This window comes from Cryptosporidium andersoni (genome assembly GCF_001865355.1).
Source record: "Cryptosporidium andersoni isolate 30847 chromosome Unknown contig_16, whole genome shotgun sequence".
NCBI classification, from domain to species: Eukaryota; Apicomplexa; class Conoidasida; order Eucoccidiorida; family Cryptosporidiidae; genus Cryptosporidium; species Cryptosporidium andersoni.
The window spans coordinates 220712-244881 of record NW_027122831.1 but is presented as its reverse complement, the minus strand read 5'-3'; the positions used below and the strand labels follow the sequence as shown (position 1 = coordinate 244881).

The 24170-nt window shown below is 27.2% G+C and overlaps 9 protein-coding genes across 9 annotated transcripts; 2 read left to right on the top strand and 7 right to left on the bottom strand.

Moving 5' to 3' along the window:
- Window positions 1-12: 12 nt before the first annotated feature.
- cand_021740 (uncharacterized protein) lies at window positions 13-1902 on the top strand (the record flags this gene model as incomplete). Its single annotated transcript, XM_067212404.1, has 1 exon — window positions 13-1902. A coding segment is annotated over one exon (1890 nt), but the record flags the coding sequence as incomplete, so codon positions are not given.
- An 86-nt stretch (window positions 1903-1988) lies between these two features.
- On the bottom strand, window positions 1989-3332 carry cand_021730 (uncharacterized protein; the record flags this gene model as incomplete). The annotated part of the gene is made up of 1 exon (XM_067212403.1): window positions 1989-3332. One exon carries the CDS (start codon window positions 3330-3332, stop codon window positions 1989-1991), a length of 1344 nt encoding a protein of 447 aa, XP_067069037.1.
- A 1153-nt stretch (window positions 3333-4485) lies between these two features.
- Window positions 4486-5211, top strand: cand_021720 (uncharacterized protein; the record flags this gene model as incomplete). Its single annotated transcript, XM_067212402.1, has 2 exons — window positions 4486-4594; window positions 4667-5211. 2 exons carry the CDS (start codon window positions 4486-4488, stop codon window positions 5209-5211), a joined length of 654 nt encoding a protein of 217 aa, XP_067069036.1.
- A 1580-nt stretch (window positions 5212-6791) lies between these two features.
- cand_021710 (glycyl-tRNA synthetase) lies at window positions 6792-8780 on the bottom strand (the record flags this gene model as incomplete). Its single annotated transcript, XM_067212401.1, has 1 exon — window positions 6792-8780. The coding sequence occupies one exon, from the start codon at window positions 8778-8780 to the stop codon at window positions 6792-6794; it is 1989 nt and encodes a 662-aa protein (XP_067069035.1).
- Window positions 8781-9071: 291 nt separating this feature from the next.
- Window positions 9072-10958, bottom strand: cand_021700 (uncharacterized protein; the record flags this gene model as incomplete). Its single annotated transcript, XM_067212400.1, has 4 exons — window positions 9072-10502; window positions 10570-10598; window positions 10664-10867; window positions 10931-10958. 4 exons carry the CDS (start codon window positions 10956-10958, stop codon window positions 9072-9074), a joined length of 1692 nt encoding a protein of 563 aa, XP_067069034.1.
- A 265-nt stretch (window positions 10959-11223) lies between these two features.
- On the bottom strand, window positions 11224-12527 carry cand_021690 (uncharacterized protein; the record flags this gene model as incomplete). Its single annotated transcript, XM_067212399.1, has 3 exons — window positions 11224-11420; window positions 11501-11813; window positions 11916-12527. The coding sequence occupies 3 exons, from the start codon at window positions 12525-12527 to the stop codon at window positions 11224-11226; spliced, it is 1122 nt and encodes a 373-aa protein (XP_067069033.1).
- Window positions 12528-12537: 10 nt separating this feature from the next.
- Window positions 12538-16808, bottom strand: cand_021680 (uncharacterized protein; the record flags this gene model as incomplete). Its single annotated transcript, XM_067212398.1, has 9 exons — window positions 12538-12555; window positions 12720-13068; window positions 13100-13146; window positions 13227-15429; window positions 15496-16037; window positions 16127-16252; window positions 16356-16460; window positions 16523-16591; window positions 16665-16808. The coding sequence occupies 9 exons, from the start codon at window positions 16806-16808 to the stop codon at window positions 12538-12540; spliced, it is 3603 nt and encodes a 1200-aa protein (XP_067069032.1).
- Window positions 16809-16953: 145 nt separating this feature from the next.
- On the bottom strand, window positions 16954-17703 carry cand_021670 (EF hand family protein; the record flags this gene model as incomplete). Its single annotated transcript, XM_067212397.1, has 5 exons — window positions 16954-16975; window positions 17050-17138; window positions 17205-17386; window positions 17438-17573; window positions 17647-17703. The coding sequence occupies 5 exons, from the start codon at window positions 17701-17703 to the stop codon at window positions 16954-16956; spliced, it is 486 nt and encodes a 161-aa protein (XP_067069031.1).
- Window positions 17704-18182: 479 nt separating this feature from the next.
- cand_021660 (uncharacterized protein) lies at window positions 18183-23825 on the bottom strand (the record flags this gene model as incomplete). The annotated part of the gene is made up of 1 exon (XM_067212396.1): window positions 18183-23825. One exon carries the CDS (start codon window positions 23823-23825, stop codon window positions 18183-18185), a length of 5643 nt encoding a protein of 1880 aa, XP_067069030.1.
- Window positions 23826-24170: the final 345 nt, after the last annotated feature.

Here is a 24170-nt window from a genome sequence, read left to right as displayed (position 1 = left end):
AGATCAGAAAAGAAAGATGGCGAAACAGTTATTGACGATTTACTACTTGCTTCAAAATTTGCAGAATTAGAAAATTCCAGATTAGAACTTATTACTCAAGCTTATGATGAACTTAGAAAAGGGAATATATCTAAAGTAAAAAGTAGTAGATATGGTAATGAACATGGAGATATTAATGAAGAACTACAGAATATTCTTAACAATGATTCTATTGCTAGGGAGAATAAGAAATTTATAACAGATGATGAAGGAAGTGAAAATGAGGATGGAAACTTAGATAGTAATACTTCTACTGAAAGTGATAATGAAATTCAAGAATTAGTTAAGAGAGAAATGAAATATAGAGGACAAATAGATAATAATGAAAAACAAACTTTATTAAATACAGATGATACTTGTATTGATTTATCTAATGAATATCTGGAAAATTTTGGATTAAAAATAGATGACAAAAGTAAATGTGATGAATTAAGCGATTGTGAATATGAAGATGATTATGATTCTAGAAATACTAAATTTAAGAATAAAGATAAGAATGTGAATAATTTAATCAATTCTACATGTATTCCATATATTGAAATAATCGATTTACCTTATAAAGTTGATTCAGAATTGCCTTGTGAATTTATCGGTAATATTTTTTCATTGGTTGATAATTTATTATTTGATGATGAAATTTGTGAAAGAAATACCACAAATAAGAAATTAGATGATAATGATGTAAATGATAATAAGAATAGTATAATAATGGTTAGAGGAGATCCAAATAGCTCAATGCTTGATCTAGGATCTGTTGTTTGTTTAGAAGATAAAACAATAATTGGAGTCGTAGTTGATACATTTGGACCTATTAACTCTCCATTTTATGTTATTAGGAGACAAAATTACTTTATACAAGACTTAAATATTGGAGATAAAATATTTTGTGATGTAAAACATTCTACATTTCTTGGAAAAGCCGGGGAAATTCAATTTTCTTATCTTAAAAATAATATTGCAACAAATATTAATGGAAATAATTTGTCACCAGTTAATGAAGATTTAGATGATGATACAGAAGAAGATAAATGTGAAACTTCTGAATATTTTGATTCTAAGGGAAAAAGTAAATTTTTTCGAGCTGGAAGATTTAAAGAGAAGTATGAGGAGGCAGGTATTCAAATTACAGACTATAATGAAATTAAGAAACCGATCAATAATAATATACCTACATGTATATCATCTACAAGTAGAAATAATATCCCAAGATCTAAGAAACTTGGTTCTTTTAATAATACTAATTCTAAACAATATGGACTTAATTCTAAAAGTATATCAAATTACAATCGCAATACAAAGTATGGATGTTCAAACCATAAAAGATCTTCAGATAATAGGAGTATACAGTATTTAGGACAACATCGACGTAGTAATTATCGAAGAAACCAAACACCAAATAATAACTATTCTAGTCATGTTGATCATTATAATAAAGTTAATCATAATAATTTATTTGTATATCATGAAGCTGTAAATTACCCAAATAATCCTTCAACTATTCCTAATCTAAATTATCCCAATTTACAAAATCAACAGCATATGGTTATGTTTGGTAACCAACAGCCTATTCTAGGGTATCAATTTCTACCCCAAAACCAATCAATAATGGGCTATCAACATTTTGCATCTCCTGAACAGTTTTCAACAAATTCAAATACTACTAATCAATATCAACAAGTAATGCAATCTTTCTATATACCTATTGATAGAGATACAAATAATCAAGTACAAATTCACTCTATACAGCAATTTAGTCAAGACAATAGAAATAATAATAATGATAATAATAATTATAGAAATAATATTAATAATAATGATAGTAATATTAATGATAACAATATTAATAATAATAATATAGTATAGTATACAAGACCTCAAAAGATAGTTATTCTTAATCTAAAACTTAACTATAATACTAATATTCTAAGTTTATTCTAGTTCAACATATATCACCTACTACCGACTATTTGAATGAGAGAATTCATTGAGTTTACTGTGACATTTCTCTTTTTATTATAAGAAATATTCTTACTTTTACTAAATGAATTACCTGTTGAATCTGTTAAGAACCCATCACATAGAGATTGAATGTGCACATTATATTTGTTTATTACTTGATTATTTTTACCAGACAAAGATATATGAGCTTCAAATATATCATTTATTTCAGTCGGATGACTAAATAAAAGTTCATTTCTATTAAAAGCATGATTTCTATCATAAGGTGTATCAAAATCTATTTTGTTTGTTAAATCAATAAAATTTAAATCATCCCAAATGTTGATATTATCTCGTATTTTTCCAGAAAGTATCAAATTATCACTATTCCTCTCTATCAATTCCTCTGTAATATTATATCTGGTCTCATTTACATCCAAACAGTCAGTTTTCTCATTTGAAATACCATCATATTTGTTACATAGAATAGGATTGACTGAAAAGTTCATTGGTGGTAATTTAAATTGATCTACATTTAAAGTTTTATTAGTATTTTTGTCAGGTTTATTCTCACTTGATACAGTATTAATATTATTCGACGTATTATTTATAGTCAATAGTGTTTCATCTGATGTTAAATTCTCATTCTTTCGTAGTTGTGCTGTTGTAGCTGCTACTGATAAACAGTATGCTAGAGCTAGAGCTGCTGTTGCTGGTGGAACACCAGGTAACTTTGCATCTAATATTTTTGATGCATTATTAATAATTTTACAGTTATCTTTCACAATATTATGATCTATTTTATTTTCAGATAACCCATCACAAGTACCTTTGGTATTCTGTATTGAAGCCAAAACTTGTAATACTGCTGATAGTATTAATGGACCATTTATTTTATTAGCTAAATTATTATCATACCTATTCTTATCTCTTGGAGATCCTAAAAAAGAATCAATTTGAGGTCCTGTACAAATCTTTTTATTTTTAGGAGTAGTTATTACTACTTCAGAGGGACTAGATGGCCGTACTCTTAACTGAGTACTTACTAATGAAGAAGGAGCTGTGCTTCTATTTACACTATTTATTGATAAATCCATTGAAGACCTAACAATTGGACTATTAAATGATCCATTACTATTTATATTATTATACAATAAAGAATTCTTATCTTTATTAAATACTGGAGTCTTTGGAGTATTTTCATCATCAATGCTCTTGTATACTGTATCAATAGTATCAATGTTGGCCAACTCTGTAACCTTATGATAATGATGTACTATCCTATCTTGTTCATTGTAAGAATGAATATATTTACTACATATATTATTATTATTATCATGATAACTTTGTTTCATCTTAAAAAAATTAATTCCAATATTGCCTGTATAGCTTTACCAAATATTTCCAAATGTTCTACCTGTATATATTGAGAAGCAGTTATAAAATTTGAACTATTTATTTATATATAGTTAATAATTCTGAACAGTTATATTCCCAATTTCAATAAACAGTTATTAACATTTATTAGATATAGCTAAATATAAAATGACTAATGTCTAGTATTTAAATATTTATATATATATTAATTTACATATAATATTTATATGATTATATTTGATAAATACCAGTAATTCTAAGCTAATTTATTTCTACTAATCATAATTCAAGAAACTGAATTTTTGTAGATAGTAATTGAGATTGTCTAATATAGAAGATTTAAGATCCACAATATCTAATGTAAAATAAGTATAATACATAATTAAAATTTACTCCATATAGACTGTATCTACGTATTGTAGCGAATCTAGATATTAACTCATCGTATTAGATAACCCCACTAAAGATATCTAGACAGAAAGACGCAATAAAGATGTCCATAAGTACTTTTTAAAAATGTCTTTTAGTCTATAAAGTAAATATAGTGGTTGTTATTACCTCTATTTCTATAATGAATCTTCTCTTATTTATAAATGCATATTATACACAAAATGGACTTGCACTATCATCTTATTTTAATCAATATTGGTCTCAGATCAGATTTATTTAAATAACTCATTAATTTGTTCGTATTGATATATCAAACTTAAGGATCTATTCTATATAGTTTGTTAACACTTTTAGTTATTTAAATCTAACTATATTATATATAGATCATTTATTGTCTTAAATATTCCCAACAATTAAAAATATCCAGATTCAAAAGTATATTACCGCTCAGGCGGTAATATTACCCGCTCTTATCAAGGGTTTTTCTTGTAATAGTAGTTACTTTTTAAATTAGTTAAGAAAGAGGATTTTGCAGGATTACTTGCAAAAAATTAATACTGAATTTAAGTAAGAAAGTGTGCCATAGCTAGTTATATATCGGTTTCTTGAACCTCTAATTAGATTGGGAATTTGGCTAAATATTGGCTCTAGTACTATAAAACCCACTTTTATTAAATATCAACCTGGAAACTTGTATTTCGAATATAGAAATATACAAATATTGCTAAAAATATACTAAAGATGTCCCGACAAGAGAAAGAACAGTATGATTATTTGTTTAAATTTATCATTATTGGTGATGCAGGAGCAGGAAAATCTTGCTTACTACACCAATTCATAGAAAATAAATGTGAGTTTACCATTAATATCTTCTTTTTGAATATTAAATATATTTGTATTTCATTTTTTTTATTTTTTATAGTCAAGAAAGGTTCATCCCATACTATTGGAGTTGAATTTGGATCTAAAATAATAACTACAGGTGGTAAAAGAGTGAAACTACAAATATGGGATACAGCTGGACAAGAACGTTATCGTTCAGTTACAAGATCTTATTATAGAGGTGCTGCAGGTGCATTAATAGTATATGATATAACGAATAGAGAGACATACAATCATTTAGTTAATTGGTTGGCTGATGCTAGAACTCTAGCTCGTGTTGATATATCGATCATTGGAGTTGGAAACAAAGTAGACTTAAAAGACAAGAGACAAGTGACATTTCTTGAAGCGAGTAGATGTGCACAAGAAAATGACATACTTTTTTTAGAGACAAGTGCACTAACAGGAGAAGGTGTTGAAGAAGTATTTATTAAGGTAACAAGGCTTATATTAAGCAAAATTGAAGATGGTACAATTGATCCAAGCACAATGACTTCATCTGGTATACAATCATCAACTAGATCACAATTGAATGCCTCATCATCCAATAATGATAACACAAAGATAAGTAAATGCCTTTGTTAACTTAATAGCTAAAATATATTAACTATAGATTGTTGGTTTCACAGTACATATTCAATTGATATATTACTTATTTATTAAGCCTTTGTTTCACTTTTTGTTTTTCATTGGATTACTATGTGAAGTATAATATTCCATATAGTCAATTACAAGAATTGAATATCTTATTTTCTAAAATTTTTTAAAAATAATTTCTGGACTAGTTTTATATTATAACAAATCTTGAGCAGTTTCAAGATCAGATTATTATTGGATACACAAAATCATAATTTTTCGGCTATATAGATTATATTCATGGGATATTTATGTCATTAAAATTATTACTAATTTAATCAGACACTTTTTTAATTGTGTTATTTATAGGACTAAATTAGATTCAATATAAGACATGACTTTGAAGAACACATTTGAAAAATTAGAAATTTATCTCTTTTTTTTTTTATAGAAAGATTAGCAAAGATAATATGATTTATGATCAATTATTTGATTTTATTAGAATAATATAAGCTTATATGTAGGTTATCTACAGAGTTGTATACAGAAAGGAAGTACTATGGAAATATGTAATTATAGAATTGTATGTTTTGTTAAATACTAGTATAAATATTAATAAATTTCAAATATAAGATGTTTATCTAGAATAAAACAAAGATACTAGGTGAACAATGAAATATTAATAATATTTAGAGGAAATAATAGAGATTATAATTCAATATTATCAAAAATAATTATTAACTTAGGTTATGTAATGATATATTTTTGCTATTATATTATTACATATCTTTTAATTTTTAAAAGTTTCAAATAAATATTTATTTATTTATCACTAATTAATAGGTAAATATGCAATAGGAAGTGTTATTTGCAATAAATATATATTTTTTAATTAATATAAAGTAATGAATGAGTATAATAGTCATTATCTTACTTCTAGTTTTAGATGAAATTACTTTATATAAAATAATTTACAAGATATAGTAAATAGTTGTCTTTACCTTATTTAACTTGAAGTAGCTAACTTTACATTAATTAAATATTCTCTATATTTTGTATTGATCATAATAATATTTAAACTATAGACTTAACATAGTATATATAAATGTCAATTTAACTTCATTTTTCTATTATTTTTGTTTATAGTAATTTACACATTTATTTAAACTTATTTAAAGATTGATATAAGATTGATTTAAAAGACTCAATGAGGTATTATAATTTGATAATTTCAAAACATGGTATCAATTAATTGATAAAATATATACATAACTCGGAATAGACATTTATAACTTCCTGTTTGGTTACTGTCATATTGAAAATGTCAGAGTTTCTAAGAATGCAATATTTAGTGTATTGCATTGAGAGGGTAACTATTTAGAGAATATTTGAAGATGGTAACCTAAATGTATAAAAAATAAAAGTAAAAAAAAGAGAAACACTTTTAGTAGTTCTAGATTTATTGAAACTAAGTAGTAAATAAATGATAAAAATATTCGAATTTAGTAATAAATATTAATAATCTGTAAGTATATTAAAAACTATACAAGTAAAATTTTTTATATATTGATTTTTACAGAATAGTAAAGTTATTCATCTTGTTGTGTAAATAGTGGATACATTTTTAGTACATCACTCCAAATCAACTTTTGATAAGAAAGTTCTGAAATAATTTTGACTACTTCGCTTGAGTGTAGCCTTACTTGTTTCATAGTATCTCTCTCTCTGAGTGTAACAGTATTATCTTTGATAGTTTGAAAATCTACTGTTATACCAAATGGGATACCAATTTCGTCAGTTCTAGCATATCTTCTTCCAATAGATGCAGAAGAAGTGTCTAACTTGCATGAGATCCCTATTCCAATACATTCATCTCGTATAATATTAACAATATCATTAAAAATTATATTTGAGCTTATAGGTAATATAGAACATTTAATTGGTGCAATAATTGGAGGTATTGACAAATAACACCTTTGCATTTCTCCAATTGAAGTCTGTATATCTTTATTTACACTAATTTTCTCTCCATTGATTTGATGTAAAGATTCATCACTTCTTATTCTAAAACTATGTTCTAAAACACAATATATAATTCTACCTATACCAAATGATGGTTCAATTACAGCTGGTATAAAATGTTCCTCAGTTACTCTTTTACTAGTTAGTTCAAAATTAACCATTTCACGAGTGATTTCCCATTTATATTTTTTATTATCAGAACAATATTTATAATTGAGATTATAAGAGCCCTCTCGCCTAAGTGCCTCTTCAACAGACATATCACATTTATTAGCAATATCTTGCAAAACTTCAATAACTTTTGGAGCTTCTTGTTTAAATGTCTTTCCAATCAATGGTCTATTTAGTAGTAGTTTAACAAATGGTTTAATTTGAGGTTCATCATAATGTTCAGATGCAAGTAGATCAACCTTTGCAGATTTAGAATGTTGTATTAAATCATAACAAGATCTATCAGCATGTCCTGCACATTCTATCCAGCCATAAGAAGTCAAAATCTCGGCATCCCAACAATCGCTTGCATAATGAGCCATTTCTGTTTCTAAATGTTGCCTGAATCTTAATCCTCCAATATTAATACCAATAGATTTAAAGAATAAATAAGATCTAGCTAAAAAATAAGCTAAAGTCTCATTATCAATAACTTTATTCGGACCATGTACAGCTTCTTTTAATGTCATATTTTTTATTATATTAGTATTATTTAATTGGCTAGATCTAGGATAAAGAGGTAGACATAAATTCTCAACAATGAAAAATTTCGGATGATTTTTTCTTTCAGGATGTACAAAGTGTTCTATTTCTGCCATTTGGAATTCTCTAACTCTCAAAAGTCCATTTCTAGGTGCTATTTCATTACGAAATCCCAATCCTATTTGAGCTGCTGCAAATGGTAATTTTTTCCCATTATAGTCCAATAATCTACGGAAATTGACAAATATACCTTGAGCTGTTTCTGGTCTCAAAAAGCCAGTATTACATTTATCATCATCTTCACTCTGTTTTGGTCCAATTTTAGTTTTAAACATTAAATTAAATGGGTATGGATTTGACCATTCAGCACCACTTGGAGCAAGAATACTATATTTATCCAAACATCTTCTTATTTCGTCACTATTATAAGATCCAGCTTGAATAATAATAAGTTCTAGTTCACTCCTTTCAGCCTCATTCTTGGGAGGATTATTCGAATTCTTACTCAGTCTATTTGCAGCATATTCTTCTAGTACTTTGTCAGCACGATAATAATCATTTGTTTTAGTGTCAGTAATCATAAAGTCTGTGAATCTATCAACATGTCCTGATGCTTTCAGTGTACTGTAAGGTGTTAAACATGTTGCACTAATTTCAAGCATATCTTCGTGAAGAATAAAGTGTTTACGCCATAAACCTTCAATCTCAGCCTTCAGAGCACAACCTGGAGGACCATAGTCAAACAAGCCAGCAACTCCGCCATAAATTTCAAAAGAAGGTATTACAAAAAAACGTCTACGTAGCAAGTTTTCCAAGTTTCCACGGTAGTTCAAAATTGGTTCTTGTTCTTTGTCATATGACATTTTATTTTCCAATTTAATTAAGATTGTACTTTCAAAGTTGGTACAAAACTAAAAGACTACCCCTTAATTTATAGTTTACTTTGGGCTTCAGAGAAATATTGTAAAAGTAGACAACCACGGCTCTGGTGCGGCTCTTCAGCTTAAGATTTATCGTCTTTTTTTTCTTTTCCTTATTATTATTATTATTATTATTAATGTTCACGCTATCTTTAGCTTATGAAATAGTTAATTTTAAAGATTTCTTCAAATAATTACTTACTTAGTTTAGATAAAGGTTTTTTTACACTATATTTAGGAATCTTCATTAATGAAGGATGCAGGTCTGCTTATTTCTATATCAGAACCTGGAGATCTTTGGAATAATTTTAACTCGTTGTAAGAAGCTAGGACTAATATGTGATAAAAAAATGTAGCAGCAGTATTTCTAGATGTTACCTGATATGGTAGCAATTCTTTAAAACATACTGAAATTATATCTTCATCCCTCTGAAGTTCTCCATTATTTATTTCATTTAATTGTTTAACTTCCTTAAGTTTTGCTGATATGAATTTCTGGACAGTATATGTTTTTAAGTTGTAAGTACCACTACTTGTTGTCAATCCACTTCTACTCCAGGTACTTGTACGTTTTTCATCTACTTCTGGCATATCACTTTCGATTGATAAATTCCTGTGCCTTAATCTAGCATCATCTAACTCAAGGTGAAATGGGGAACTGTCAACTGACAAGCTTCTTGATCCTGTGTCAAGAACTGATAAACGAACTCCAGATTCCCTTCCATTTGACCATGAAAATGACTCCCTACTATTATATATATTTGGTAAATCAAGGGAATTTATACTTCCACGAGGCTGACGATTGATATGGTTAGGAAAATCTATCATACTATCTTCATCAAATATTTCAAAACCTAATTCTAGATCTGCTTGTTTCATACTACCTCTGTGCTTTTCTATTGTTGGGTAGTAAGGTTCAGTAGTATTATCTATATTAATAGTAGAAACTCTATGCCTTGTACTTTTTGTATTTAAATGACTAAAAAGCATCATATTATGCTCTTTTTCAACCTTAAAAGTGTCAATATGCCACCATTGATTTATATCCCATCCTTTAAACTCCTTTAAAAAAATCGGATTTATTGAGGTATTGCATTTCTGATTTTTTCCAAGTTCAATTAAATCTTTATATGCTATATTAATATCTAGATTACTTAAATTTCTAATACGCTTATTTGGCCCTTGTGAAGTTGATTGTTGTCTCTTCTGTTTTTCCCTTACCACCTTTATATCTGTTTGTTTTTTATCCTCTATACTAAGTATTTTATTTTTATTATTTTCAACATTCTCAAGAATATTTGTTTGCAATTCATCTTCATGAAGAATGAAATCGTCATTTCCAGTCATCCATTTCGAAATATTGTTATCTTCCATATTAGCTAATACTTGGTTGTTATGTTCATCATAAATCTGTGGTAGTGTTATATCCTCTATTTTTGCCAGAATATTTTTATTTTTAGAGCTTTTGTATATATCCAGCATTAAATTTGATGGATCCAATGAAAGTATTAAATCTCCTGAACTTTCAAAATTATGATCACTCGTATCAAAAGAAGATATCATAGATGAATCTATAGATATCATATCAATCACACCCCTTTTACTCCTTTTAATTGCAGTTATCTGTTTATTAGCTTTATTATACGAAACAAATTGTTCTCTAAACTAAAATAAGTAATGAAATATCACTACGATATCATTATAATACTCTGACTACAATATTTAAACTTACTCTTGCAAATAATGAGTCTGCATCAGATTCTAATAAAACAATTAAATTCAATTTCCTAAAGATACCAGAAAAAAATTAAGAAATTTCGACCTACCGAGATACATCCACTGTTTGTCGTATATTAACATTAACCCTCTCAAAAGAGTTGCTGCAATTCTTAGTGGGTAACTCATTTTATTTGTTAGTGTTACCAGTTCCTCCACATTTCCCATTATTTCTATATCTTGTATAATTCTTTTACTAAATGGTCTTTTACTTATCCCACATGTACCTGCAATCCATAACCTACCAATATTGGCTTATTATGATAAAAAAAAAATTTAACTTAATATATGACAATATTTTAATTATTTGAACTTACTATCAAATTTTGAAATTTTAGATTCCATATTTTTTATCTTCCTGTTAGCTATCTATCTATATATTCTACACAACTATCAACTCTGATCTTTAATATTTCCTTGTAAATTATATTTAAATCTAGTTAGTAGATTAAAAGAAGGGATTATTGGTCACTAAGTAATTTAATGGAACCCCACGTTATTGGCATGCATGCACTATGATAGTACTTATATGAGAAGTTCACTAAAAGTGAATTTCATTAGGTAAATTCAAAAAAAAGACACCTATATATTTTTCATATTTAAAAGTTATTTAATACTTTACAATATTGTTTAATACTACATTGAATGAGAATTTCAGGCAATTCTCAACAACTTTATCAGTTGAATGATCATCTATAGCCTTAAATATACTTTCTAATTTACTTTTATCATTTAATTTAATATCTAACTGTTGATTCATCAGTATATCTTCTATTAAACAGCTATACACTTTTGCATCATTATCTTCTACAAGAAAAATTAAGATAATAAATATGAAATAAGCTCAGCCTATAATATCAATGATAAGCTACTAAAAATATTCTTACCTTTATTTAAGAATTCATCTTCTGAAATATTATTTGATCTATGAACTATGGATAGTATACTCTTTAATATAGCTTCTAATACTGCTAAATAACGTCTGCTATGTGTATTATTCTCCAAGTTATCCTTATCACAGTAACTTCTTATATAATTATATAAATTACCAATCTTTTTTACAAAAGGGATATTAACAATAGTATGAATATCAAACCACCAAGGTGATGCATTTATTATATATAATATATAAATCATAAAGTTAAAGTACTTGAAGGGATAATCTAAGTTCATAGTTGAACCTAAATTTATCATGATCTTCTGTAAAAAATAATCAATTATATATTTTTGTAAATAGATATTATTCATAATAGAATAGGAAGTAAATTTGTCATTGCTTAAATATAAAATAGAACAAAGTACTGCAAATGTAGCTTCCTCTATCAAGCTATACTCATCATTATGGCTGTTTGGTAAGATATACAATAGACAATTCATATAAATATGATATAAGATAGATTCATCTATATTCCAAGTCATTTCTACATCTTGCTCTTTATTAATAAAAGACACTATAATGCATAATAATGTAACCATTTTAACTTTTATGTTTAAACTATTTAAACCATAGTTTAGGCAATTAATGCACATGGAGGAATCATGATTACATTTATTATCATTTTTATGTAAGAATAGCTTTGGATGAGCAAAAGGATATAAAAACAAATTCTTGAGTGTGCTCTTCAAAATTTTAGAGCTCACAAAGTATTCACCATATTTGTTTAGTAATAGAAATACTGTAGATAAACATACTACTAGAGAGATACCAAGATGGTTGTCCTGATTCAAAGAGTTATTTTCCTGATGATAAATAACAAAATCCATCATCTTATTGAATGTTAAATATAGAGATTCATTTTGAAGAAACATTATAATCGAATTGTTAACTTCAGTAGATCTTCTAAGTTCTATATCACTAAATTTTAGTAGAATTACTGTAATACATATAGTATATCTTGATATGTCTACATCCATAATATTATTATCAAATATTTTTGATAACCTAAGAAAAAAAAGTATCAAGTCATATTAATTTAGTAAATGTATATTGAGTGAATAAAAAACAATTTTGTTGCTTATGTCTTCCTATTAATATTTATCTACTGGAGGAAAAAGTTATACTTACCATATTGTAAACTGGTGAATGAAAGAAAAGAGTAAGATTACATTTGAATTACATTTATCAAGCCATAGATCTAAAGCTTCACAAATTATTTCCATAAGAGTGAGAAATGTATTTATGATAACTATTTGAATTTTTGGAGATACTGTATGCAATTGACTAGAATTTTTATCCAATAATAATTGTAAAAATGGATTTATCAATTCACTTAAATTGATAATGCTTTTTATTGCATTTATTTCGATAGACTTTCTTATTCCAAATAATAGAAGACTTGTTTGGACTAATTTTTCATCAATAATATCTTGTTCATCTTGGATACTAAAATTCGTCTTGCAAAAATCAGAGATGTTTGCTTCTTTTTTATCACAAGACAATTTGAGATTTGTAATACTGTAAATTAAGTATTTAAAAAATGTTTTACATTTTGATATTCCATATGCTATTATTGGTGATATATGACAATTGAATCTACAAGTAAAAATTTGGTATCTATAATATTCTAGTGATCTTTGGATTACCCAGTTATAAAATGAGTAATATATATTTACTTCATAGTTTTGAATATTACTAATACAATTTTCGGCTATCAGTGACAAATTCATTAGAGAATAACAGAAATTTCTGCAGTGACCAAATTTTTCTGAGTGCCAAGTAAGCCATTCTTTTCTTCTAATTGTACTATGAATTAGAATTGAAAATAAACGACTTAGGATTTCTTGTTCTATATTATTAGTAATATTTGTCAAATTATTTGTATCATTTTCACATAAATGTGTATCAGTAACTTGAATAATATTATTTTGTTCAAAATTTACTTGTCTAGTAGACTGTTCAGTTAAAATATATGAATAGTACATAACTACTCTTGGTGGAAGCATTCGAATGTTCCTTCCATCTATACCATCTAAATTAAAGGTCTCATTTTGAATAAAGTTGAAACAGTTATAATTCATATTTTTTACATCACTTTCTCTTAAATATTTGCTAATAAAGCACTTAATCTGATCTGGATAAAAAATATAACAAAAATAAAGTAGAGATATAATAATTGAAATTGTATCATTAGACACAGTTTCATTTAAAGTTAATGAAGCATAAATTTTACTTTTTGTTACAAATTGTAGCCTTTCTTGTATCTCTCTTTCAGTCAGAAGTGGTTCTAGCAGATGTTTTGCAATATTTGAGATCCATTTATAACTCATTCGTGACATTTCCATATCTTTTTCATTTATTTGGCTAGGCCTATGAAACCATCTAAAAACAACTTTTGCACCCTCTTCATTATATATTAGTGATTCAGTATCTTTCAGTACACTTTTGCATATATTAGATATCCTTTGGTCTTTTTCATTCGGTAGTCGACTTTTTAAATTATTACTTAACTTTAATACAAGTGAGAATAAATCATTATTAGTTGTATATTCCAAATTTATCTTATTATCTTCATCATATAGAAGGTTATCTAATTGTATTATTTCATCCTTATCTAAGAGATTAGATTTTTTTCTCATTTCTAACATACTCTTTGCTATTAAAAGTTGGCATACATCCAAAATTACCTGTTCCTTACTACTCAGTTGTCTTGAGTAGAATTCAAATATTAGGTTTGATGAGTACATAAAGTCAACAAGATTAAATTCCTTATAGTGTATTATACCGGAAATAGTAATAATAACATATGTGAAGTACTCTATTAGTCTAATTTTGTTATGGATAGTGCTGTTATGCCTCCAAATATCTATATCATTTACTGTAGATTTATTAATCATTTCACTTAATCTAATGGACATAACTTTCACAGTTTTTACCATATAATTGCAGAGTTTAATAATATTTTCATTATTCTTTGGAATAACTAATTCAGGTATACTTTTGTTTAAATTATTTGTATCTGAGTGAAATAAGTCAATAATATTAATAAGTGCATTTTCCAATGGTTCCTCAGCTCCAGATGTTTGCATAATTAATTCAATACTTGATAAACCAAATAATGGTAATGGTGGTTGACATCTAATCTCCTTTTTTAATAAGGAAGAGATAAACCAACTAAGAACATATAGATATCTTGGACATGAATGAGTAGGTACATTAACACGCAAGATCCGATATATGCATTCCATAGTCATATTTAAAATTGTATAACCATTTTCTCTCAATTTATTTTCAGAGCTCTCATTTATTTGAAATAAATTGACATTTGCATATAACTTATCATTAACACCTTTGTTTTGTATTTCATTACTTAGAATTTCCAGTAAAACATCTATAGTATAAGATCCATGCTTAAAATAAAAAAATTGGTGAATACAATACTCTTCTTTAACTTGAGTTGTATTATTTGAAATATCCTTGATTATTTGATTGGTATCATCTATTCTAGTTCTTTTAAAGGTTATCCTCTTAGTATTTTTTCCTTTTAATATAGGTATATTACTTGGGTCATCTTTTAAAGAAGATATATTATCATATATTTCCATTATTTGATTTTGTTTATAACATAAATTACTATCAAAAAATTCAATGCATTTGGGTGATGTGAATATATCTAAAATACATTTTAACGCAGAATATTTATGATCAATATTCCTTGAGCTCTTAAGAATCTCTACTATTGATTCTATGAACTTATTTAAAAAATTTCCAAACTCTGTTCCAAGTAACCACCGACTCCTTTTGCACTCATCAATGTTAGGCATACAAGTTTCATTTTGACTAACTTCCTTATTTTCATTGTAAAATATCACCAAAATTCTAAAAAAATGTAGCAAAGAAAAAATAAACTGTTCTTTATTTTTTAAATTCTTGCTAGATACTAACACTTTATCTGAATTAGTATTAAGCATGTCTTTAGTCTCATTGTTTTGATTATTTGATAAAAAGTTGATATAGCTATTATCTGTTAACTCATTGAAAGCTTCAATAAATTTTGTATTAACCATTGCATTTGAAATTCCATTCAGAATATTAAATAAACATTCTCTAGAGGTGTGAAAAATTAAACTGTAAAAACAATCTTTGTGGTTTGCAAAAATATATAAGTAAAAGTCTAATAATATTTTAAACTGAGTTGGATTATCAGATAACTCCAGAAATACTTTGGAAATAGATAGTTCACATGTATTAATAATATCTTGAATAACAAATTCAGGTTTATACTCAAGTAATCTTATCAGTGTTATAATGGTATATTGCAATGTTTTCTTATCTAAGTGATTAACAAGCTCTTTCAGTTTTTGCAATCTAAAGTTATCCTCTATAATTCCTTCCATCATAAAATTTGCATATACAGATATTTTATCATTAATCAATGTACTCAGAAATTTTAATATTGATATCATAGCATTAGTACCAATAATATACTGAAATATAATAACATAGTTAATAAAAAAAGAAATTAACAAAATATTTCATTCTTTATTCGAATAGTAATTTTTAATTAGTAGCTTACCATTCTAAATATTGAACATAATATTGTCTCTCTAACTGTTAGTCTACTGTTATTATCTGCTAGAGAGAAGTGCTTATTCAAAATTGTAATTAATAAGCTAATAAGTCCGTCAGTTAAACTTTGATCCTGAAATATTAATGAATATAATTTTATTTGAAGCTAAAAGGTTTAAATATAACACTATATCCACAATAAAAATGTCATGGAATAGTATCATTTTTAAACATACCTTTATTATAGAAATTTCATTTATTAATAATACCCCATTTTCATGCTCAAGCATATTGTCTACTAACAATTTTATTGCTGAGTTACGTTTTTCGTACTTTAGTAACTAAAATTCCATACCAAAGAGATATTTAAAATTGAAATATAAAGACTCTTAATAAGACTTACAAGTAAAAGATCTTCACATGCATGAAACAAAGATGTAGGTGGGGATATCTCAAATTTGTCATAGAAACACTGTAAAAAAAAAAAAAAAATAATTAATTTTATAAATTAGTGGTTAATCATTCATATAAATATAAATACTTACTTTGGTACAAAAAATTCTTCCATTTTTATCTCCAATTACTGCAATGCTAGTACTGTTCTCATGGCTTGAGTGTGATTCAGATGCCCATAAAGATATAGGAAGATAGCCAGAGATACTCTTTAATTTCTTAGAAGAGTTTATCATTATGTTTTTTCCTTCCTCATTTTAAGAAGTATAAAATTCTAGAAAGTACACCGCTTATTTAAAAAAAAAATGCATGCATGCATGCATATATCGTAAACACTTTATTAACAGCTAATCGAGAATACTAATATACTTTATATTTAATTTAATCAGAGGTCTTTCCAAATCTAAAAATAATAAAATTTTAAATATAGAATATATTTAAATTGAGAAAGATGTTAATTATTAAAAACTAACTTACATTTTCAAAAATTCAGATTTATTCAAATATGTCAATCTAACAGCATCTGGTACATCAGATATACGTAATAACTCTTGAAAGCTTTCATCCTATTGAAATAATTCAATAATTTAAAAACATAATTAATTATTTAAATAATATAGCTTATAACTTACTGTTAGTTTCTCTCCTATGCTACACAATATATGTTTCAAATCACTAACAAGAACTTTACCATTCCCACTTCTATCTAATATATTGAATGCATTAATAAGCTCTTGTTTATCAGCCTTTAATGAGAATTTATGAGCCACTAGATCCAAATATATTTGGAAGTCTATATCATTTGTACCCAATTCTGAAACACAATGCCAGTGTATGCATTTAAAATAAATTAAATACAACTTACCATGACAAATCTTTTCTATTTCATCCAAAGACCAGACTTGTCCAGCCGCACGTAATAAAATAAGTAAACTTTCTTTAGAAACTAGTCCATCAGAATTTCTGTCTTGCCAATCAAAACATTCTTTAAGTTCCGCTGCCTACAATTAAAGTTACAAGAAACGTATATACTGTTTTTTTGTTGCTATCAAGTTAAATTTAAATTAAACATACAAACTCTGCAGTAATATTTTTGGGTAACACAATTTTTTTTTTAATAATAGTACTCATTTTTCGTTTTTTTTTTCTAAAGGAGTAAAAAGTCTAAAAAGGAGACACTGAATACAAAATGGACATGCATGCAGCGCGCCACATACGGCGGTTGGTTTATTAATGATTAGTAGGTTTAGGTTAGTAGCAAATAAGAAATTTAATTTAAGTGCCTTTAATAGCAAATTACCTACTTGACCCTTTTTTTTCAATTGAAAATATTCAATATAAAAATTTAAGTTTATAATTTTCTTGTTGGTATCTTTTTAAATGCGTCCCAAGGTACCAATAGATTACTGATTCGATAAAAGGAAGATATCTGGCTTTAAAATTTAATAAATTTATTAATCAGTATAGTTTCATAAAAACAAAGTATTACAGGGGTGTTGGCTATGATTACCTAATTACTTATTTCTTATTTTATAATACAAATAAATCTTGACATTTCTAACCTAATGTAATTCATTATTCACAGAAGCTCTATACCTAATGATAAAGTGCTATTGTTTAGGTTTTTCAATATTAAGACCAGTTCTTAAAGTAATATAAGACTTCCTTGGATTTAGTACTGTACTAGATTTAAGCAGATAGCCCTTTACTGTAGTATTAGTGGAGGACCTCTGATAGGCTGTATTTGGTAATACAGTTGAGTTCACCAAATTTCTGGAATTATTAGCACTACTTTGAAAATTGGAGTTAATTGTACCATGAAAAGTTTTGGTATTATATTCAGTGTTGTCTTGAGTATTACTATTTATTAAAACTGATTCAGATATTAAAGGTAGTGAATTTCCTGAGGTAAAAAGTTCTGAAACATCTGTATTCAGCTGCTTATATGTTTTAATGCCAGAATTGTAGTTCTTGACATTAGATAACATGGTTATACCATATTTAGCTGTATTAAACGTATTTGTTTCATTAAAATCTGGATAGTGTGTCAAGTCTGATCTTGGAGATAAAGCACAAGTAGCACTTATAGATTGGATACCACCTTTTAAAATAGAATTTGATAACTTTTTTGATGAATAAGTTTCGGCTATTCTTACTTCATGATTTACCTGATACTTCTGAGATGCTAATGAAGAATTTAAATCTAGATGTATATCCACTGGTCTAACAATACATGATAAATTATCTTTGTTGTATAGATTAAATTTGTCAATATTAATTGGTTGAGTGTTTAAAGTTAAGTCAAGATTATTAGCTTTAGAATCATCATTACTAATACTGGTAGTTATCTTGGTTGTATTGTTTGTATTATTATCCCATACTGAATCTTTTCCAAGGTTAGAAAATCTTATATCACTTAAATTGGAGACATTTAATACTGAAAAGTCATTTCTTTCACTTTTTTCAATATTTGACGATATTTCATTTGATTTTCCAATCGTTTGATTATTTTTCAAATGTTTATCAGTATTATTAGAATTGTCAATATTAACTTGTGATTGTTTAGCTCCTTCAGTGCAATCATTATTATACTGCTGTTTGTCCTTATCATTATTAATATTAGTTGTTGAATAACTAAATTCTTCAATATCGATAACATTTAAAGATGGGCTAGATTGATTAATATAATCAGCTTCTACACTTAATGAGAATTCTTTTAAAGGTATTTTATTAGTGTCCAGCAATGGTTGGGATTGTAATCTGAGTACTTCTTTAGTAAAGCATGCTAAAGAATGTCTTGATATATTCTCAAACTTTTCATAATTAAATACTTCAAATAATTGTATAATATCACTATATCGATTGATTATAATATTTTTAATTCTTGTATATAATTGTATTACATTTGAAAGAGATTGAAGAGTATCAAACTTAACTTGGAATCCGCGAAAGTACAAACGATTATACTTTTTGTCAAATTTATCAAGTATAGTCCCCAATAATATTATTTGTGGTTCAATTGTCAGATGAAATGATGGTACTAAGTCAATTAAGGGTACAGAAGATGATATATTTACATTATTTAACATAACTAAGTCAATACGTGGTAATTTAATAGATATTCTTATATGTACCTTGTTCAGTAATTGGTCGAGGTAACTCCAACGTTGAATTTGCCATTCAAAATTCTCACCCTGTAAAGATAGATTGGATATGAGTCTAAATGGTGGGCATAATATAAGATTGCCATCTTGTCCACTACTTTGAGTAGCTTGTTTTCCTTTCTTAGATATAGGAAATGTACCAAAACCCTTATATTGGCTCCACTGAGTACATGAATATACTTGGAGTAATTTTAATATTTCTGCACGTAGACAGTCTAGTAATTCATCATTGAAAACTATAGAAATATCCATAATTTGCAAATCTACTTTTAAGTAAAAGGGTAACCTTAGTGAGAATGTAGTATTAGACCTTGATGAAGATGATAATATTTTTTGATCCATTTTAGAAGCAGGAGGAAGCATAACCAAATTGAAATAATTCCATTTTCTCACCTTTTTAGAAATAGTTTTTGAGTAACTTGTTTTGATTGTTTCATGAGGAGTTAAACTATTGGAGTCACAATACTTTGTTGATTGTGCACTTGATGATGGTTCTTCAAATTTAACTTTTCTTATTGGTGTCGAAACTAAAGGATGGAAAGTTGGAGAAAGTGTATCATTTAAATTTGTAGATTCTTCCAAGTCTTTTAATTGTGAGTTGCCACTTATTTCAAACTTATCAATTTGTCCAGATAATTCACAACTTTTTAATTTGCTTGGATCAGCTGATATTAAGGTTTCAGAGTCTATTTTATTTGTATTCTTTTCATCTAAAACACTTTTATTGTCTGCATTATATTCAAGATTCTCTGTCAAGTTCGAGACCTTATCTAGTCCTATAGATATTAGCGATATAGAATTTTCATTTACCATTTTCTCAGTTAAGCTTCCTTTTTTGCTCATGTATTCTACCAAAGATGTAAAGATACAGCTATCACTGTGATTCCAAGCAACTAAATCCACTTTCCTTAAATAGCAGTTTATCCTTACTGTATTAAAAGTATTTATTTTAAAAGCTAAAGAGTTAAAAACAACTCCAAATAGTTTTCTTGGTGTGAATGAGATTATTAACTGAGTAGAATTTGATAATGAGCTTCTACTTTGAGCTAAAAAACTTGATAATATACCTGGATATTTATTAGTATCCTGAGCTTGGGTATCTAATAGAAGATTTTTCCCATTTATATTATCTTGAACCAAATGACACAAGTTTATCTCAAATCTTGGAATACAAATACTAATAAGTCTATTTTGTAGTATTTTTGGAAGTTGAAAACCTTCCTCTGTCATTTTATTTAAACCTTCTGGAAAATTCAGAGATTCTTTATAAAATTCAGTTAATTGTTTCTCAAATTCAAATGGTCTAAAATTTTCATCTTCATTTATAAGGTAATTTTCAAATTTATGATCATGGAGCACATTATCCAAAGAACTATTCATATTTATATTTAAAACTTTATGTTTAGCAGGAGTTATTACAAGTTTATTTTGAGTTCTAAATATATCTGAACTAGTGGAAGCAACAGCTGCTAATGAAACTAAATCAAATGAACTGCTTGCTGATAGTGTAAATGTGCTGTCATATTCAACAAATGCTATTGCATTAATTTGTTGAAAATCAAGGAAATGACTGAATTGGATGAGCTGTTTGAGTTCCATTGTTTGTGACAAAGATAATGGAAAAGCATCGAAGTATTCATCATAAAAACGTCCCCACAAATGCAATCTTAAACGAACTGGATGCCATGAAGTCTTTTTACAATATGGTGGATTTGTCTCATAATTTCTTTGATAAATATTAGAATCTTCATACTTTTTACAAGTTTCATCGTTATTTGTAAATTTCTGTGAATTACTACCAAAGAAGTCAATTAATATATCATTAGTTTCAAATGGTAGGATATTTTCACCATACAAAATATAAGGATGATATTCCTTGTTCTGTAATAAAAAAATATTTAATTCAGCTATACCAGGATAAGATGAAGAATTTATTGGAGCATTTGTAGTAAATGAACCACTAAATTTTGATGACTTTATATCGTGATTAATATTTGAATGAAATTCTGAAGTTTCTAGTATGCACTTTGACAAACTATGTTTTAATTGGTCAACAAGATCCCACAAAATAGTGTCTTTCTGAGTATGTAAACCGAAAGCAACTAGTGTTAGGTTGTTAGATATACTTTTAGAACGTTTTTTGATATTTGGTGTATTTTGGATATTATGATTTTGACTTAGAGCAAATTCAACTTCAAATTCTCTTTCTGCCAATATATGCCACTGAGCTATAGTCCAATATGGTTGATGCTGCAATACTGTCAATATAAAGTTAATATCCTCACTTCTGATAGCCAAAAATTGTAAAACTTTTAATTCATAACGCCAATATTCACATAAACATATTTCTGATGATGCACCGTTGGAAAATTGGACGAAAGTATTTTTAATATTATTTCCAGTATTATTAGGCATAACTACACCTCCAGATTCAAGATTGAAAGAACTGATAGATGTGATTCTGCCAGAATCAGATATTGGCTTGGTACCATTTACAATTAATTCAATCCATTTCCAGCGTTTTATAATCTTTATATAACGCTTCCTTTCTATTCTATAATTAATTTCATCTTTTAGATTATTAAATCCACTTTCTTCTTTACGTACATAACGACAGTATTGAAGAATAAATCTCCACCATTCACAGCATATTTTCCTTGTATCATCAGCATTTACACCATTAGTAGGTCGTTTTATAGGGCGAAATCTCCGAACTTGGGTCCATGTATAGAATTGACTACAAGAAGTTAAAAGTCTTACAATTCCATGTACCAAATGCGGATAAATATTGATGATTAGACCATTATGAATATTTACGTTAAGTATTGTTATCATATTTGGTAACGAATAATTATCCATTATATGAGATTTAGACGAATTATAAAATGAACTTTGTGACAAATGGTCTGATTTTGATTTAGTATTTAGTTCTACATCTTTCAAATTATCAGGTGATTTTATATTTTTTGGATCTACGAAGCCAAACTGTGATGATATATTTAAGTTAGAAATCACCCATGTATGATAACTCAAATTTTTATTAACCATGTTTTGCATATCATCTGTAGTTATTGCAGAAAAAACACCATATTTTATATCAGAGGCTTCTGTTTCCTCAAGTAATGACATAGGGATAAAGGGAGCTGAGTCATCATCCCAAAATACTCCACATGTTCTAATCTTCAAATTAAAAATCCCTCGGGGATCTATATTTGAACTACTCTGATTCTTAGAATTACATTGTAGAGTAGATGAGGTATCTACTTGTGGGCTATCACTCGAATTCACATTATTTGAAGAGTTTATTGTCTTATTACTTTTGTTTGAAAAATCACTACTATGAGAAACAAACATTACATTATCATTCGTATCTGAAGGCCATTCTAAATCCCAACAACTTCTTGCGGGATTAATTACTACTGAATTGATGTGTACTCCACCAGCTACAGGATGAGATGAGTCCAATATATCATCTTCATATCGGATATACAAATTTCTAATAGTAAATGATAAGTCTGGTACATAACGAAATAACCAACGTAATAAAGTATTTAAACCTTCTTTATTAGTTGTGTTAGATTCTTCTATATTATTTGGTATATGCTTAACTTCTGAGTTTTTATAATGAAAAGTTTCTTTACTTCCATCTGAGCTACCAGTATCCTCATTGTCATCTTTATTCCTTCTCATTGTCTGAATTTGTCTAAATTGCTCTATGTGACTTGCTACATTGTCTATTGTGCTTTGAATTACATCTGCATATGATTTATATGCCAAATTTGGTCCTACAATTATAACCATATCTTCTACTTCAACAATTAATTTAGAATGAGCAAAAAGTACTTGAATATTAGCTCTACCAATGTGCCCATATTTCAAACGAAATGGGATATCAAGTGAATACCATTCATTTGAAAATGCACGAGTATTAAACATTACATCTTTTAAATGAACTTGATCCAAAAAACCACTTAGCCAAATACTCTCAGGTAAATTAATGAAGTAATCAAGAAGGTTTTCATTAATTCTCCTCAATACACTTTCCACCAACATCTGAGTTGGACCAATAACTAGTCCTCGTAGTGACATTTTAAACTATCATTACCAAAATACTATATTTAAGTATGATAGTAATCAATATTGAACAAACAAATCTCAGAATATCCCTAAAAGTCCTCGATATCCCAATTTATCCAGACATGTGCTAGAACCTATTCTCCTTTAGTTGTTTGCTTTTTATAATTCTAAAGTTCTTAATCCTCTAAATTTTCTCTGCTACTTTCTTTTACCTTGGATGTGTGTTCCTGGGGGCTGAATATATAGCGGTAAAATGTATTGTGTGCTAAGGCATTAAAAAAAATACATGATGACGGCATAGGCAATATTATTGTCTATGAAATGACTTTTTTACTACTATATAAATTTTTTTTGTAA